Raw genomic sequence first — 18544 nt, forward strand, 5'->3', positions numbered from 1 at the left:
GCTGAACCTGAGAAGCTCAGAATGTGCCCAGCAATCCTTGGCTGGTAGATACTGTTGTCAATCTGGGATAGGGTAACTGCAAGTGCAATTCTTGAGCAATGTTTGGAGACACTGCCTCTTATTGAAACTCAAACCCAAACCTCACGCTATATAAGAGAATCCTGCAATATTTTTAACATTAAAATGCAGCTGCAGGTTTAGCATTCTGGGGAGAAGTTGTTTAGCTCCTTGTGTTGTTCTCCCATTAGAAACCCCCTTCTGTCTCCTGAACTACTATTATGCCCACTAAGGGAAAATAAAGCGCTGCATACACTTTTTTCCTACTGCAAACTGAGAAACTCAGGGAGAGGGATTTCCATAGGGCAGGGGTCCCTAACATGGTGCCCATAAGCATCATGGAGCCCCCCCCTTTTTTCTGGCACTCCCCTAGTGCTTCTTGAAAGTGGTCAGGGCTAACTGGTGTTCTGAATCTTGCCCATCAGAGTTTCTGATTGCCCATTGGAGATCTGATTGGCTGTCCAGTTTGAAATAACATTGTTTCAGCAAGCAGGAGCTGCCACCACAGTGCTGGTTTTCTTCTCTCTCGCTGCTCTTTCCCAGTGTATTTTTAAAATCATCCCTCCTCTCCACTTGGGCTTCCTCTGTGTGGTTGTGCCCCACCACCTGTGGCAGCCATTTTGTGGCTGTGTCCATCACCCTGTGTCAGAATTCCAAAGGTGTCCACAGGCTGAAAGAAAGTTGGGTATCCCAGGCTGCCATAGGAGATACAACACAGTGGGCAATAGGTTCTCCTTGTTACCCCAATTACCCAACATTGTCCCAATCCAAACCCTTGTTATCACTCACTAACCCCTGCCCAACCCCCCCCCCTCAATTTTTTAAAGTTAAAGAAAACCTGGGAAAATTTGATCATGGATATTCCACATAATAGGAGCTGTGGTGGCTCAAGTGGTTAAGACGCTGAACTGCAGGCTGTGGAAGGTCAGTAGTTCAGCAGTTCGAGACCCGAGTTGCCGCATGACGGAGTGAGCGCCCGTCTCTAGTTCCAGCTCCTGCCAACCTAGCAGTTCAAAAGCAAGAAATTGCAAGTAGATAAATAGGGACCACTTCAGTGGGAAGGTAACAGCGTTCCGTGCGCCTTGGTGCTTAGTCATGCCGGCCACATGACCACGGAAACGTCTTTGGACAGCGCTGGCTCTTCGGCTTTGAAACGGAGATGAGCACCGCAGCCCTAGAGTCGGATTTGACTGGCTTTCGAGCAAGGGAAACCTTTACCTTTTATTCCACATAATGGGTGGGAGCCTGTGATAATTTCTGCTAATGGAAGGAAAGGATCTTTGCCAATGCCCCTCCCCCACTGCAGATTTCCGACTCTCCCCTCATGGTGTTTCAGGTGATTCCCTGTCCCCCAGGAACAAAATTTTGGAGCTCCTTTTGGAATGCAACAGGGAGGTAGGTGAAGGAAGTCCCATACTACTGATGGAAATCCCCTATGTCAGTGGAAATTTACCACAGGAACCAAATCAAAGCACACTTTGCAGTTGAGATAAGCATGGCCATTGGTCTCGGTCACTGAAATTTATCATCATGATTTCTTCTTCTTTGTACCTTGTAATGAGAGTCAGACTAGGTCTGCACATGCCTATTTCTTTTGTCTCACTGACACACTACAAAAAAGCTTGTGACACACCAGAAGTGACAGTATCCACATTACATCACCTTCAGCTCTCTCAAAAACACACACCACACCCCTACCATTTGTCTTCCACCATGGGTTCTTGTTGCTTTCTTATAAAGACTTTTATACAGGACTTAAAAAAAAAAAAAAGAGGTGCCGGAACTCTCAAGAGGGAAATGAAATTTTCAATCTGTATACTGAAAACTCATGAACTTTTAAACATTGTTAAAAGAATGTTGTCAAAGAGGTTCTGGAACTCCATTCCGGCGTGTTCCCCCAGAAAAAAAACCCTGCTTTTATAGATGGCTCTCTGTCTGATCCTCTCAGAATTCCCAGTGCAATTCAGAAAGTGGCAAAAAGACCCTCACGCCTGGTGCTGAATCGCTTTCCATAGGCGTATCTGAAACTGCTGACGTGCTGCAGGGGAAGGGGGAAAAACACCAGTGCTGCCCTTCCTATAATAGATCCACACATTTTTACATAAAGATTATATGAAAATGAAGTGCATGAAGGGGGGTAGGGATGCCAGCCTCCAGGTGGGACCTGGGGATTCCACAGAATTACAACTCATCTCCAGACTACAGAGATCAGTTCCCCTGGAGAAAAGGGCTGCTTTGGAGGGTGGGCTCTCTGGCATTGTCCCCCATCCCCAAATCTCCAAGACTTTCCCAGCCTGGATCTGGCATCCCTGCTCCTACATCCCCTGCCAGTGGCACCTTTAAGGGGGGGATTATCTTTTCTCTGAATACAGGTCCTTATGTATGCAGCCCCCCCCCCAATGTCATGCCAAGAGATTTAAGATGTTTTGCATTGTCAACACCAGTCAAATAAGTAGGAAGCAATGTATAAGGAGATAATGACATCACTGTGGGAGGAGTATAATTTGGGAATCCCCTCCAGGATTCTTCAGATTCTTAGGAACTTGAGCCAGCTAATTCTATTCCCCCACCCTTTTCCTTCTCAGCTATTCCCAGGATTCTGTGTTGCTGGAACATAATCAGTCTTTGCAGGGCTTTTTTTGTAGACAAAGCCCAGCAGGAACTCATTAGCATATTAGGCCACACCCCTGACAGCACAGCTCATTAGCATATTAGGCCACACCCCATGTCTTCTCTTGGCTTCCCCGGGTGCCCAGCGGCTAATGAGAGCCCAGGCAAGCCCCCCCTTGAAGAGAAGGGAATGCAGTTTAAGCTGCCTTCCCTTGGCTTGCCCGGGCGCCCCATGGCTGCGAGAAACCTGGGCAAGCCGCCCCTTGGACAGGCTGGGGAAGGCACGGGGAGGCATTTAAATGCCTCCCCAATCCTTCCCCGCCCTCCCGGGGGGCCTCCTGGCCCCCCCGCCTCAGAGTCGCTTGGGGGGGTCGCTCTCCAGCAATGTTCCCTCTAAGCTGTGGAGCCTTGTGAGCAAAAATTCTGCTTTGTGAGCTACTGGCATCAAAGTTGTGAGCAAGCGATTTGGTGGCTGCATAAATTAGTCTGCTCTGGAGCCATCCTTCTTGAGTGAAGACAAAAATGTGTGAGCCAAAGGCTAAAAAACTGTGAGCTAGCTCACGCCAACTCAGCTTAGAGGGAACACTGCTCTCCAGGCCTTCCCTCTGTAGCCGTGCACGCAGAGATTTTGGCTGTAGTGGGCGTGGCCAACTCTGAAGCCAGCCAGAACTCCGTTCCTGTGCGTTCCTGCCCAAAAACAGCCCTGAAAAGAACTGGGATATGGTGTTGGCCAATATTGGGAACATGCCCATCAATTTCAAACAATGATGGAGCTAGGTCGTTTAGAAACAAATTAAAAAGTGAAGGGGCAAGGATGCAACCCTGTTTTACACCTTTGTGAATAGGGATTTTGGGGGTTAGATCTCCCTGTAGATTGAATTTAACCTGACAACTGGTATGTGTATATAGGTTTTTTTTTAATTATTATTTAAAAAAAGCAGTCTGGGATCTATATTCATTCTAGTCCTCTTGTCCCATAAGAGGTCTCTTGGGACTGAATCAAACGTCACCTTAAGGTCTAAAAAGGCAGCAAAAAGCTTATTGCCTGGTTTCCCACTGTATTTAGTAACAAGGTGTGACAGTACTGCACAGTGGTCCAGAGTAGATTTTCCCCGACAAAATCCTATTTGTTCTGGTCCTAGAATGTTATGGTCAGTCATCCATCCATCTAGTTTAATTAGAAGATGTTTGGCATAAAGTTTGCGAACTACTGGTAAAAGGCTGATCGGTCTATAATTTTCGGGAGAGGAAGGATCACCCTTTTTCAAAACAGGGACAATGATTGTGTTTGTCCATGACTTTGGCATTATTCTAGTGTTATTTATTAAGGAAAATAAAGCAGACAAAGGAGGCGCCCACCATTCTGGGTGAGACTTCAGTAGTTCTGGGTGAGACTGCATCAGGGCCAGGAGCTTTTTTTGGTTTGAGATAAGTGATCAGGGTAATAATATCCTCAGGAGACGCAGGTGGCCACTCGGGGGTCTCAGGGGAATCACATTCTGTGGTTTTGGGAAAACTTGCACCATTTTCATTAAAAAGGTTTCAGAAATATGAAAACCAGGTATGGGAGGGAATTGATGGTGATGAAATTAATTTCCCCCGAGAAGCGCCAGAAATTAGGGCCCCAAATTTTTCCACAATCATTTGACCTGGATGCCCTGATCAATAGTTCCCACTGGTCACTGGCAAACTGGAGCTTCTTGGCTTTGACTAAGTCTGACGGCTGTTGTTTAACTGTGAAGTATACCTTCGGTAAGGAAGACTTTTTTTGGCTCCAATAATGGTGATAAATGGAACGGAGAGTGGGCTTCAAACACAAACATTCTCTGTTGTACCTTGTGTTATACTTGGGCTTGTGCCTGGAGGGCAAAATGGGAGCAGGGTTAAGTAGGGAAACACTTGCAAGTGTAAAGTCTTCAGGAGTAGGAAGTGTACATAAACTCCCTTCCTTGGACCGGACAAAGCAGCACCCCAACCACACATGCACATTCCCTGTGCTCATAGACTTTGTGCTGACAAGCCGGTGATCACATATAGGCAGGGGTGTGGGCCTTCCACTTCTGCCCACACCCCTATACACACACTGATTTTAGTCCACCTAATGTCATCTATAAGGGGCTTGTGTTCACCTCCCTGGAGATTCTTTAATTTCTCCTCCCTGCATAGAAAAGCAACATTCTCAATAGAACTGAAAGTTTGCAGGATTTTGAAATGTCAGAAGTTCTGCAATAAGAAATTGTCCTTGAAATTAGCCTGTTTTGTTTTTTGGTATTTTTGCATTTGTGTGTGTGTGTGTGTGGGCGGGGTGTCCGTACCTGGAAATCATTGTGACCTCTGGCGACCCCTACTGGGGCACAGAGGACATTCAGAGAATTGGCTTGATAGTCTGCCCCTGCCTCCCAGCCCTGGTATGCTCTGGACTGGAGGTCTCCCATCCAAATACATGCCAGGGTTGGCCCTGCTTAGCTTCCAAGATCTGACAAGATCAAGCTTGCCTGGGCTATCCAGGTCAGGGCAAGGATTAGCTAAAAGACTAAATAAACAGTTTACTAAATACATTTACATGCCAGTCACCACATATTAAAGACTGATTACTTATCGCATGTCTGTTGTCAGAGACCCACTGAGCCAACCTAAACAGAGTTACAGCCTTTCAAATCCACCAAATGGGCATTGAAGGGTATAGAGCTCTGCTTACAATGCCACTGCTACGTTGCTCCCTCTGCCATTGATGAAGATGGACCTATACTGCCAGCCACCTGTCAAATACCACTGCAACCAAACATCAAATATTATTCATGCACCCAGAGAATATTCCGCATCAACATTTGCAGAGAACTGGGGGTACAGGAGCAAATTTCTTCCTGTTGTATAATTTATTGGTGGATAATATACATGATTGTACAAAAAAGTGCAATATTTTTGTATTGCTTCCCAGATGTATGAAATGATTTAGATGCTTGTTCAGAATCTCTTCAAGCTTCAGCTGTCTTTGCCACTACACTCTTAGCCAGGGCTCTAGTCGGGGGGGAGCTCTCAGGTACGGAGCTCCGGAAGAGAACCTCTAGGGGGCGGGGCGGTCACGTGGTGAAGCCCCGCCCCCTTCTTTACCCCGCCCCCTGCTTCGATCCTCATTCCGTTTGGGAATGAGGATGAAGCAGGAGGGTAAGTAGCCGGGCCTTCTGACACACTTCCGGTGATGTCAGGGGGTGTGGCATATGCAAATAAGTTATGCTAATGAGTTATGCTAATGAGCTCCGGCAGCTCTTTTTCTACAACAAGACCCCTGCTCTTAGCTACACTTGGTCTATCCTGTTGAATCGGCTGTTAAACCCTCTTTTAGGATGTGGACTGTATCTTTCTGAGCAAGGCAGAGCTGGAGGGGAAAGTGGATCTGCTGAGTCGGGAGCTGGAATTCCGTAGATGTGTCCATGCAGAGGTAAGGGTGAACCACAGAAATCCTATGGTGAAGAGACTTTCAGGCTCTGAAGATTGTAAATGTGATTCAGGGTGGCCCTCTGTGCCCAGTGGAGGCTCGGAGGATTTTGTTATCTGAGGCTACCACCCCTACCTCACTGCCCCACGGTCCTGCCTCACAGCCCCAAAACTGTTCCCACAGTTGACCTCACACACTTCTGCCACCATGATCTCCATCCCCACCCATATGGGCAGTGTCCCATTGCACAGGGAAGGCTCTCAGAACTGCAGTTCTCACCTAGCTGGAGGTGTCTCTAAAGGGGCATCCTAGTGACTGTGGGAACAGAGTTATCTCTGGTAACAGGAAGGTAACGGGAATATCTATCCAAACTTACAAAATAGGCCTCACAGAATTAGCAAAAAAAGATCACAAGGATGTTTTTCTTCCCCTTTTCTGAGCATATATTTATATGTTTATTTCTTAAACATGTTTATATGCTACTTTTTTGCCATTGCATCCAAGGCGGTTTACAATTCAATATGCCTACAATCTGCCTCGTGCATCCAAGGCGGTTTACAATTCAATATAACTGCCTACTATCTGCCTTGAATCATAGAATGATAGCGTTGGAAGGGGCCATTCCAACCCCCTACCCACAGTGCATCTCTGCTCACAGAAAGCATATCTGTGATTCCTCACCTTGCCCCTCCCACTGCAGCCCCAAATGATCTTTGACATGTTACTTCTGGGGTGCGGCACAAGGGACCCTCAAGAACAGGATGAAGAGCAACCTGGAGGTCTGCAGCCGCAGAGGGCAACTGGGCAAAACCACCCATCCATTAGCAGAAATTTACCAAAGGATCCAATGTAATATAAACAGCATGAAGTGGGAAGGGAAGTTAAAAATGAGCAAATCTGGGTGCCAAGTCTTAAACAAATTTATATAACTAGTCTGTAATGATCAGGAGATGCAGGAGATTAGTCAATGGGAATAAGTAGGTTGACACTCATGGCTTAAGTGGGCTGGGACTTTTGTAATCACAGGAGGGTTGCCAGCACATGGAGCGTGTAGAAAGTAATTTGCCATTTACCACTGATTAACCACAGGCACCCCCTATTCATTTGGCAACATGGTCTCAGTTTAGCACTCAGTTGCTTCAGCCCATTTTCTCTTTTAGTAAACCAACCACAGAAGGGATGGAAAGGAAATGGACTTTCTTGGACACCTGATTCTGACACAAACTTTTGCCTTGCAGGAGCTAGCACAGCTAGACTGTCATGTCTGCGACACAAACATCCTTCTGCAAATGGACAACAGCCGAAACATAGATGCTGACCTCATTATCAAAAATGTCGAAGCCTGGTATCAGAGCATCGCCCAGAAGAGCAAAGAAGAGGCGAATGCTTTATACGAAAGCAGGGTAGGAAAGAGCACAGCTGCACTACACTTATTTGCAGGGCAGTCCTCAAAAGAGTTGCACTTTCCCAGGTCAATTGAAGTCAGTGGGATTAGGAGGGTGTAACTGTGCTTAGGAGTGCACTGTTCTTGGATGTTCTCATCTAGCGAGTCCATCCACTGCCACAGCACACAACGAACGTATTTGTAGTGGTTCAAGAGGCATGCCCTGGTTCGGGTTTGTACAATCTCAGCTGTTGGCTACTTGGTGTGAACAGCACAGGGACATTATGGGGAAAGCGATACCTAAGCTCTTCCTGGGGTGTTTTCCATTTTCCTACTTTGGCTGCTGAACTGTGATTTCCAGCGGCTGCTGTGATTTTGTGCTTTGCCATAACAACTAAGATATAGGATGTATGAGAACCTTGTCCCATTCCCAAGAACTTTCACTGCCTTTTCACTGCCAGAGTTCACTGGGTTTTCTCAGAATTCCTCAGACGTTTTGCCTGAGAAGGAATGTCTAAATTCACTTCAACATTTGCTTCAGTTGAAACCTGGTGACAAGCTGGGTATGTGCAGAAACTCAACCTTGAGAAATTTTGCTAGTTTCACTGAAACTCGTGGACTTTTATCAAAAAGTCTTCATGTGTTTCACTGGAGGAAGTACCCACAAAATTCACTTTGAGCAAAAATGTTAGTAACAGGCCTGTTTTTTGTTTCCGGATCTCAGTTCCTAGAGCTTCAGCAGCAGAAAGGGAAATATTCTAATGATCTGAAGATCAACCAACACGCGATTGCTGATCTGACCCGGTTGTTCAATAAGTTGCAGTCTGAACATGACTTAGTGAAGAAGCAGGTAGGCCAGACCATGGCATATATTGTTTCTTCTCTGGATCTGATGGCTATATCCTAGTACAATGTAGCTGAAATAATCTTGTCATTTCTGAGGGGTGGACCTTTTCCCACAGAATTGAAACATATCTCCTCATTTTGGAGTTTTCCCAGTACTATTTGCTAAATAAATAAATATGCTTATTTATTAAAAGGAGCCCAATCACTGTTGCTCTCAGTTGCTCTCAGTGACATCATGATATGGCCAAATCAGGTTCTGAATTTATTTGCTGACATTCATTAAGGTCATTGCTTTACACTTATTACTGTGATAACATGTTGTAATGTATTCAATAGCTGCCATTGCAATACATGAATCATCTAACTGAAGTACAATGTTAAGCTTCGTCCTGGGCGAGGATCCAAATCCATCCAATCGCATTGATAGCCCAGGAAGAACCAACCAATCACTTGTCAGCAAGCTCCCTGAGTGGGAACATCCGTGATTGGTCCTTATGCATACAACCTTATTGGTTGGTAAATGTACAGTAGGCGTGGCTACATTAGCCGGGAGAGTTTAAAAGCAGGATAGCTGCAATGTAAAAGCTGTTCTGGCTATCAGATGTTGATCCATGTTGTGAAGCCCCGCCCCCTGTTTCCGGCCGCCCTGCTTCCAGCCCTCATTCAGCCAGGAGGAGGCAGGAGAAGAGGGAGGGTAAGTTGCTTCCTCCCCGGCTCTCCCCACCCCTGCTTGCCTGGGGCCAGGGAGGGACTTGGCGGGGCTTCCTCGCACTCCCACCGGCCTTGCAGGTCCACCGCTGGGCCTTATGATGTCAGGGGGTGTGGCATATGCTAATGAGTTATGCTAATGAGTTCCCCTGGACTTAACACATGTATACAGGTGCCATTTCTCCTCTGAATCAACTCAGTTGTGGGCTTCTTTTTTTTTGACAGGTTGATTGTTTGCAGTCATCCATTTGTGATGTTGAGCAGCGTGGTGACGTTGCTCTTAAAGATGCCCGGGATAAGCAAACCGAGCTGCAAACAGCACTACAGAAGGCCAAGGATGACCTGGCTCGCTTGCTGAAGGACTACCACGAGCTTTTGAACACCAAGCTGGCCCTGGATATTGAAATTGCTACATACAAGACAATGCTGGAGGGAGAAGAGAGCAGGTGACAATGTTTGACTCTAAAGATCTGCTTGCACAAACATCCCAGAAATTTTGCAAATCTTAAAGGTAGTTTAGCCTCCTTTGATATCCACAAAGATGTTTCTCCTGACCTGACCTGGATAGTCCAGGCAAGCCCGATCTCATCAGATCTCAGAAGCTAAGCAGGGTCGACTCTGGCAAGTGCTTGAATGGGAGTCCTCCTTGGAATACCAGAGGCGGCGGCAGACTTTATTCAGCCACCTCCCTGAATATCCTCCATGCACAGAAGTTCTCAGAGCTGGCCCAAGAGGTTTCAGTGCTCTAGGCAAAGTAGGGCCCATTCATTAGAGAATAAAGTGAGAAGTCATCCCAATGACCCTCTGTTAAAGGGCAGGACAGTTTAGCTTGTTGGCAGCCCTAGGCTACATAGGCCAATGGTACTAAGACAGTGCTGCCTCCACTCAGCACAGACTATCTGGCACTCCCCTAACTCTCGAGCCCTAGGCAATCATCCAGGTTTGTGTAGAGGTCAGGCTGACCCTACCTTTGGCTGGTGCCAGACATTCCTTTTCTGAAAAATGTACTGTCCACAGCAATATATATGGACTAAAGCAGTGGATTAGATCCTAACTCATTGCTCAACTAAGTATGGGGCATTTTATTGGCCCTTTCGGAGAAAGCTGTGGCTTAGTAGTAGAGCATCTGCTCTGTATGCAGAAGATCCCAGGTTCAAGCCCATCTGTCTCCAGTTAAAAAGGACCAAGTAGTAGGTGATGCAAAAGAACTCTGCCTGAGATGCTGGACAACCACTGCCTGTCATTCTAGACCAAGGGTCCCCGACAGGGTGCCAGTTGCTGCCATGATACCCTCAGACACCTTCCCTGGTGCCCCCCCACCTCCTATCGGTAGCCAGGAGGCACCTGGCAACCCTACTGCCAAGAAAGCATGTGGCTGTTGCTTTATAAATAAGATCAGCCCAATAGTAAATTTTTGTTGAGGTTGCCAAGTCTGGCATGGCAACCAGCAGGAGACAGGGAGGGGGGACATGTGAGCAATGGCATGACCTCACTTCTGAGAAAAGGTGTCATCACCAATGCTCCCTCTAAGCTGTGGAGTCTTGTGAGCAAAAATTCTCCTTTGCTGCAGTTTCCTGCCGTGTGACCGGGGCCCGTGTGACAGGGGCATTTTATTGGCACTTTCAGAGAAAGCTGTGGCTTAGTAGTAGAGCATCTGCTCTGTATGCAGAAGATCCCAGGTTCAAGCCCATCTGTCTCCAGTTACAAAGGACCAAGTAGTAGGTGATGCAAAATAACTCTGCCTGAGATGCTGGACAACCACTGCCTGTCATTCTAGACCAAGGGTCCCCGACAGGGTGCCAGTTGCTGCCATGATACCCTCAGACACCTTCCCTGGTGCCCCCCCACCTCCTATCGGTAGCCAGGAGGCACCTGGCAACCCTACTGCCAAGAAAGCATGTGGCTGTTGCTTTATAAATAAGATCAGCCCAATAGTAAATTTTTGTTGAGGTTGCCAAGTCTGGCATGGCAACCAGCAGGAGACAGGGAGGGGGGACATGTGAGCAATGGCATGACCTCACTTCTGAGAAAAGGTGTCATCACCAATGCTCCCTTTAAGCTGCGGAGTCTTGTGAGCAAAAATTCTACTTTGTGAGCTACTGGCATTAAAGTTGTGAGCGAGCGATTTGGCTACTGCATAAATTAGTTTGCTCTGGAGCCCTCCTTCCTGAGCAAAGACAAAAATGTGTGAGCCAGATGCTAAAAAACTGTGAGATAACTCACACTAACTCAGCTTAGAGGGAACACTGGTCATCACACCTCTCTAGGAATCACCAGAAACACTATGGTAAAACCATAGATCTTTCAGTGATTCCTAGGGTAGACTGACATCACTTCTGGGTTTTATCACAGAGTTTCTGGCAATTCTTAGAGAAGTGTGTCATCACATCTGGGTTCTCCTGAAAGTGACGTCACACTGTCACTGACTGCATTTTTTCTCTCTCCTGAAGACTGCTGGAGTGCCAGTGGGAAAGGCCCACTGTGGCTGGAGAACTCCTACCCCCAGTGGGCAAAGCCAACTCTACTTCTTGGGTGCACCCCATGAAACTAATTCAACGCAGTGCTAGTTGTATGAGTATGCTTTCTGCAGTTCCAATGCATTACAATGAGACTCGCGCAGGAGAAGTTAGTGAATTCTTCCCAGATCTACAATAATTATTCTCTTTTCTTTTACCTGAATAGGATCTACGCAGGCAATTTTGTCAGTATCGGTAAGTATAAATGAGGGTATGTTGTATTAGAATAACTCATTTTGCAATGCTGTTGTTGCCGTCTTTTGAGCTGAAGCGGGACAGAAATAAGTATTTAAAATTTTTTAAAAAACAAATATTTAAAATTCACCAAGATTATGAATATAATAACTTTAAAAGCTAAAAATAAATACTTAACATTCAAAGTGCTGAATGTGAGATTTTACCTCATACATTGTCTGTATATTACTTACTATTTACATCATTTAATAAGCTGCCTTTCTCTCCACTGGGAACCCAAATCAGCTTATAATGTTCTCCTCACCATTTTATTCTCGCAACATTGTGAGGTAGGTTAGACTGAGAGTGTGTGACTGGCTGAAGGTCACCCAACAAACTTCCATGGCAAAGTGGGGTCTTCCAGATCCTGAACCCTCTTAGCACTATACCACATGGGATTTCTGACCACTGAGTGTCTTATAGCACAACCTGATGCAGAAATAAGTCTTGCTGTATTCAGTGGGGCTTACTTCCACTTAACTATGCATAGGATTGCAGTGTTGAGCTTCTTGTTGGCAGCTCTAGATTGTTTTGATCCAAGCAGACATTAAATACTAAATCTCATTAAGCTGCCAGCAATCAAACATTCTCAGATCCCAAATTCCATTACATGTCAACTTCTAATTCAAACCTTTAAAATACTAAAGTATTTTATTGGGCGAATGCATTCCCTTACTTTTAAAATCCATGAATGCACTAGGGAAAAGCATCCTTGCCGCCCAGAATATCTGGTCCCAGGCAGTGTTCCCTCTAAGCTGAGTTAGTGTGAGCTAGCTCATAATTTTTTAGCCTCCGGCTCACACACTTTTGTCTTAGCTCAGGAAGGATGGCTCCAGAACAGACTAATTTATGCAGTAGCCAAATTGCTCGCTCACAACTTTAATAGCCAGTCGCTCACAAAGTAGAATTTTTTCACACAAGACCCCACGGCTTAGAGGGAGCATTGGTCCCAGGGTATTTGAAGGGTTCCCTACTCCACTTTTAACCTACCCATCTAGTAAGGTCTTCTGGGGAAGTCCTTCTCCAGGTGTCCCTGATCTTGGAGGGCAAGTGGATGATTAAAGTAGGCAGGGCCTTCTCAGCAGTGGCAATTCCCTTGTGGAACTCTGCCCCCCACCCACCCCTTTAAGGTGTTGTGGCTGGATTCTGGAAGCTACCGGTCATTTCATTTGGTTGAGTTTTTCTGTTTGATTTATTATTCCCTATCTTATGATGATGGCTGCCTTCAGCAGCAATATTCAGGATCAAAAGTCAGGGAAGAGAATGTTTGACAGGAAAGTTGCTTCAGATCCAGTGGCAGTGACCTTTCATCCCTTCACCCGCACCCACTCCTGTGTTTGTTTCCTTCCCTTCCTTGCCTTGGTGTGTTGCCTTGGCCGGCCCCTATGGAATGCTGATATCCCTCTAGCCCATGTCCCGCTGCTTGCCTGTCCCGCTTTCGGTCCCATCCAGGCTGTGGTAGTTAAAGCTTGGTGGCTGAGATTTATCTTTTTTAATGGTAATCGCTAGTGCCCCTAGGGACTTGCCAAGTAGAATTTGTTTGGGACATTAGCCCTGGAAACTCTTGCCGTATTTACATTGAAGAAGATATGATGTTCTTCTGGAGACAAGATGTTCCTTTCCTCATCTTAAAATTGCCTGCATGTTGCTTGTCTATTTATAGTGCCTGTGTGCATGCAACATGTGATCCAGCATTTTGGGAAAGACTAAAAGCTGGCTCTGGAGGAGTAATGTAAATGGTAACGTCTTGCTGGTGGCTCACTGTAGTCTGTTTCTGGGGCAATCCCATGACTGCCAGTATGGTGCAGTGGTTAGACTGTCCGACTAGGAGACCTGGGAGACCCAGGCTCAAATCCTTACTCTGACGAGGGTGACTTTGGACCAGTCACTTTCTCTCAGCCTAACTCATTCTCCTAGGTGTTGTTGTGATGATAAAATAGTGGGGGCGAAATGATGTATGCCAGACTAAGCTTCTGTAAGGAAAGGTCAGATAAAAACACACAAGTTTAGAGAATAGGTGGCTAAGGCAGGACATAATAGGGGTTTATGAAATTACATGGAGAATTAGGCGAGAGAGAACTTTTTCTTCCTGTACCATATTGCTACCCCTTTGGGGCACCCAGTGAAGTTGATGGGCTGTAGATTCAGGATGCCTATGAGGAACACAACGTATAGTTAACTTGTGGAATTCACAGCTGTGGGATGAGGTAATGACTTTAAAAGGGGATGGGACAAATTCACGTCCATTTGTGGCTTTTAGGTATGATGGCTAGAATGGGATCTCCACATTCAGAGGCAGAATAACACGACATGTCAGTTCCCACGCGGGGAAGCAACTCCAGGGGAAGGCTTTGACCCTTGTACGCCTAGGGCTGCCAAGTGGGGGTGGGTGGCGGGTAAACCCCCGCTTCGGAGGCCCGATTTCCGCTGCTGTGATGCAACCAGAGGTGATGCAACCACGTCAATCACATTGGGGGCATGGCCCCGATCACCAGAGGGAAAACTCTATGGTTTTCCCTCCGACGATCGGGGCCATGCCTTCAACGTGATTGATGTTGTGCATCGATTCTGGTGATGTGCTGGCGGCATGCACGTGCTTCATGCGCACGCACACATCGAAGAATGGCTCCCAGAGCTCGGCGAGGCTCCCCCGCCAGTAAGACATTTTGACTTGGCAACCCTATGTCCTAGATGTCCTAAGTTTAGAGCCCTAGATTCTGTCAAATATCGCTTGCAACCCATGTCCTATTTATCACAGCTTGATACTCACAAGTTTAGGAAAACCTTCACATTAGCCAGATGTGAGGCTTTCCCCTCCGCGATGCTTGAGGGCAGATTCAAAAGGATCCCCACTGAATATAGAATTTGTCGATGCGGCTCAGGAGAGACAGAAACTATTGAGCACATGATGCTCAGATGTAACTGGTATAACAAGATCCGTGACAAATATATTACTCCTCTTATAACAGATATGGTGGGACAATAAGGTGCTGAGCAATGTAACCGATTATTAATTGATGGGAACCGGACAATTACCGAAACTGTTGCAAAATTTTGCGTAGCATGCTACTGCATCCAAAATACACTATCAGATATATAATAATAGTTGCCTAATAGTCTCTGTTTTATGTTCTTCTTTTACTTTATTACACTCAACTGTATTTTATAGAGTTTTATTTTACTGCCCTAAATTCAGTTATATGAATGTTATGAATGTTATATTTAAGCATGTGTGTTCTATGGCTTGTTGCCGTAATAAATGACTGACTGACTGACTTGGCAACCCTATGTATGCCTGCACCTCTGTCTCTGATTAAATGAACTTTAATTCATGAAAGCTTATACTCTGGGAAATTTTGTTGGTCTCTGAGGTACTGCTGGCCTCAGTTTGTACTATTCCCATAAACCTCTCACAGGCTTCAGGCTGGCCACTGTGTGAAACAGAATGTTGCAGTGGATGACACTGGTCTGATCCAGCAGCCAATTTTTACATGACTTCATTCACCCAAAGTTCTACATTTAACCTGAAATTTCTGTGTATATATTATCCTTTCTAGATGTTGTCAAGCCTCCCTATACTGAAGATGTCATTGGCTACCCAGCATATGGTCCAATTGGAGGAGGATATGGTGGAGTATGTGGATTAGGCTATGGTGCAGATTTCTGCAGACGAGGATTTGGACGATGCAGAAGACGTGGGAGCTACTGCTGTGGAGGAGTATATGGTGGAGACTACAGTGGTGGGTACAGTGGAGGAAGAAATGATGGAGGATATGGAAGACGTAGGAGCTGGAGTGGCGGCTGTGGAACAGGATATGGAGGAGCGATGGCTGGTGGCTATTGTAGAGGATATGGCGGAAGCTCTGGCGGAGGATACAGTGGTGGAGGAGGATACGGTGGAAGCTCTGGTGGAGGATACGGTGGAAGCTCTGGCGGAGGAAACAGTGGTGGAGGAGGATATGGTGGAAGCTCTGGCAGAGGATATGGTGGGAGCTCTGGCGGAGGAAACAGTGGTGGAGGAGGAAATGGTGGAAGCTCTGGCAGAGGATACGGTGGAAGCTCTGGCGGAGGAAACAGTGGTGGAGGAGGATATGGTGGATGCTCTGGCAGAGGATATGGTGGTAGCTCTGGCGGAGGAAACAGTGGTGGAGGAGGATATGGGGGAAGCTCTGGCAGAGGATACGGTGGGAGCTCTGGCGGAGGAAACAGTGGTGGAGGAGGATATGGTGGGAGCTCTGGCAGAGGATATGGTGGAAGCTCTGGCGGAGGAAACAGTGGTGGAGGAGGATATGGTGGAAGCTGTGGCGGAGGATACAGTGGTGGAGGAGGATATGGTGGAGACTACAGTGGAGGACGTGGAGAAGGAAATGATGGAGAATCTGGAAGACGTAGGAGAAGAATGTCAGGTAGAGGCTCCCATGGAGGAGACAGTGGAGGCTCTGGCCAAGAAAATGGTGGAGGACTTGGAGGGGGGTCTGGTGGACAATATAGTGGAGGACGCAGAAACTGGAGCTCGAGAAGTGGTGAATACTGCCCAAGGAGCAGCACTAGTGGGGGTCAAGGCTCTGGAGGGGCAGAATACTCAGGAAGGGGATATAGTTCCAGAAGTGCACAAGGATCAGCCAGTAATATGGGCCAGCAAGGTGTCTCTGGAGGCTGGACTTCTGGTGGCATCCCATATGGAGGTGGAGGCTTTGTTCCCAAGATTGTAGGTGGCCCTGTAATTGTGGGGGGATGTCCTGGAATTGGGGGAGGTTTAAATGTAGGATGTGTGCCCACTGTAGGAATACCAGCAGTTGGATTCCCACCTGTTGGTGTCCCTTCTGTAAGTGTTCGGGGTGTAGGCATCGGGAGTGAACCTTGTGTAGAAGTAATTTCCCCACTCGGTGTGTGTTACCCTGGAGCAGTAGCATCCCCACTGGGTGTCTGCTACCCTGGAGTTGGAGGCCCCGTCATGAATGCATGAATGAATCTTTATGCCAAGCCAACGTCTTGGAAGCGATTAGGACTTGCTGGCAGCAACAGAAACTGGAGCTCCCACCAAGATTACAGGAATGCAGATGTGGTCATGTAATCATTTTTTCACAACATTGATGCTGTTTTGCATTTGCATTCCAGTGAATTTATTACTTCCTTCAAACAAGGTGTGTGCTACTCACTGCTATGTTTTACACATGTGCACACACAGATTTCCCTTGAGACAGTTGTACCTTCATGAAACATAACCTTTGTATTGTTATTAATTTTTCCTACCCATTATCTCCAAAGCATAGAAGAAATCCATAGTCTTTACTAGTAGGGACTGCATTAAAGATTTTTTTTTTTTTAGTTTCTCTTTGCAACATTCATTAAGAGCACAGTCCTAAACAGAGTTATGCCTCTGAATTGTATAACTCTGTTTAGGATTACACTGCAAGAAACTTGTGACCATTTTCATTGCAATATTACTGTGCTGGCTGTTGCAAATATATTTGTCACATTTTTAAAGAAAAACCTTTTCCATTTTATGCATTCATTACCCTGTTTCATGGTAGCGTTCAGTGTAAACTCATTCTAGACAATTTGATAAACAAGCTGTATTAGCATGAGAAAACAAAATGTGACTGGTAGAACACATGTTCAGAAATCACAATGTGCAAAGTCAACCAATGTTACGTTATAATTTTAGACCACCTGTTATGCAAATGGGGGATGGGTGCAGAACAGAGGATTTACTGGCAGGGATAGCAATTATGGGAATCATAAGTATAAAGAGACTGGAGATGAACAACCATGCAAAGACAGAGGGAAAAAATGACTTTTTGTCTATGGAGAAGGATGTGGGATTCAGATGCCCAGTCTCCTGACCCCAAAAAAAGTAACAGATTCCCTATATGAAAGATTTCTGAATGCTAATCCTTGGACAGAAAGTTATTTCCCATTGCCATGAAGGCTAGAGACCAGCTTCTTTGAAAGAAATAGAAACTTAGAACTGGTATTCCTGTGATTTTGCTTGTGCCATTGGTTGGCAACCACGCAGCTTGTTTAGATCCACCAGCTATGTTGCAGCAGTAGCGCTTGTCATTTGTGGCCAGTGGTTTCCCAAGCAATAAGCATTTCTCCTATAAGCAGAGCTCAATGCATAACCCAAAGTACCATTTTCATATGACCCCCATCTTTCTTCTTCGTGGCCACTGTTGGCCCTGTATCAGATTGAAAGCTCTGCACTTTCGCATGCAGCTGATTGTCCCCGGGTGCTACGCCTCCAGCTGGTGTGTTTGGGCTTGGCGGGTGTTTCTCATCTCAGTGCATAAAATTGTCACAATGTTACATTACACTTGGCAGGTGGTCAAAAATGTCCACGTTTCTGCTCTTCTCTACAATAAAATGCATGAAGAATCAAACTGTTGTCAGTGATATCTTAGCAAGAATGCCTTCTGGAATAAAAAGTGACCAGACTAGAATCAAAAGGACATTCTGTGGAAATTTTGAACTTTGCTAAGCTATCACAATTCATATTTGATATTCTGATTTGGGGGGGGGTAATTTTTGTTCTTTTTGAATATTGTCTTTCATGGGTAGACTTTTAATAACTGGTTATTTTTTAAAATAAAGTTAAACATTCATTTGTTTATTTATTAAATTAGGGTTTTTTGACAGCCCTTCCTCACTTGCGCAGAGCTCACGGCAGTCCACAACAATCTGGTTTGTGACCATGTAAAATAAGTTAAAGCCATTAAAAATACAAAATTTGAAACATTCAGAAACATTTAA

At 45.9% G+C, this 18544-nt stretch overlaps 1 protein-coding gene across 1 annotated transcript in view; it reads left to right on the forward strand.

Annotated features, from left to right (window-relative positions):
- Positions 1–18307, forward strand: part of LOC107125606 (keratin, type II cytoskeletal 1-like) — a 22207-nt gene extending 3900 nt beyond the window's left edge. Inside the window, exons 3-9 of the mRNA XM_015429037.1 lie at positions 1413–1452; positions 6011–6106; positions 7342–7506; positions 8212–8337; positions 9267–9487; positions 11724–11752; positions 15349–18307. Of these exons, the coding sequence (XP_015284523.1) occupies positions 1413–1452; positions 6011–6106; positions 7342–7506; positions 8212–8337; positions 9267–9487; positions 11724–11752; positions 15349–16757 (2086 nt within the window). The 3' untranslated portion in view covers positions 16758–18307. The remainder of the gene's footprint in view (positions 1–1412; positions 1453–6010; positions 6107–7341; positions 7507–8211; positions 8338–9266; positions 9488–11723; positions 11753–15348) is intronic.
- Positions 18308–18544: the final 237 nt, after the last annotated feature.

Source organism: Gekko japonicus, unplaced genomic scaffold, assembly GCF_001447785.1.
Source record: "Gekko japonicus isolate JY-2015 unplaced genomic scaffold, Gekko_japonicus_V1.1 scaffold1579, whole genome shotgun sequence".
Lineage (NCBI taxonomy): Eukaryota > Metazoa > Chordata > Lepidosauria > Squamata > Gekkonidae > Gekko > Gekko japonicus.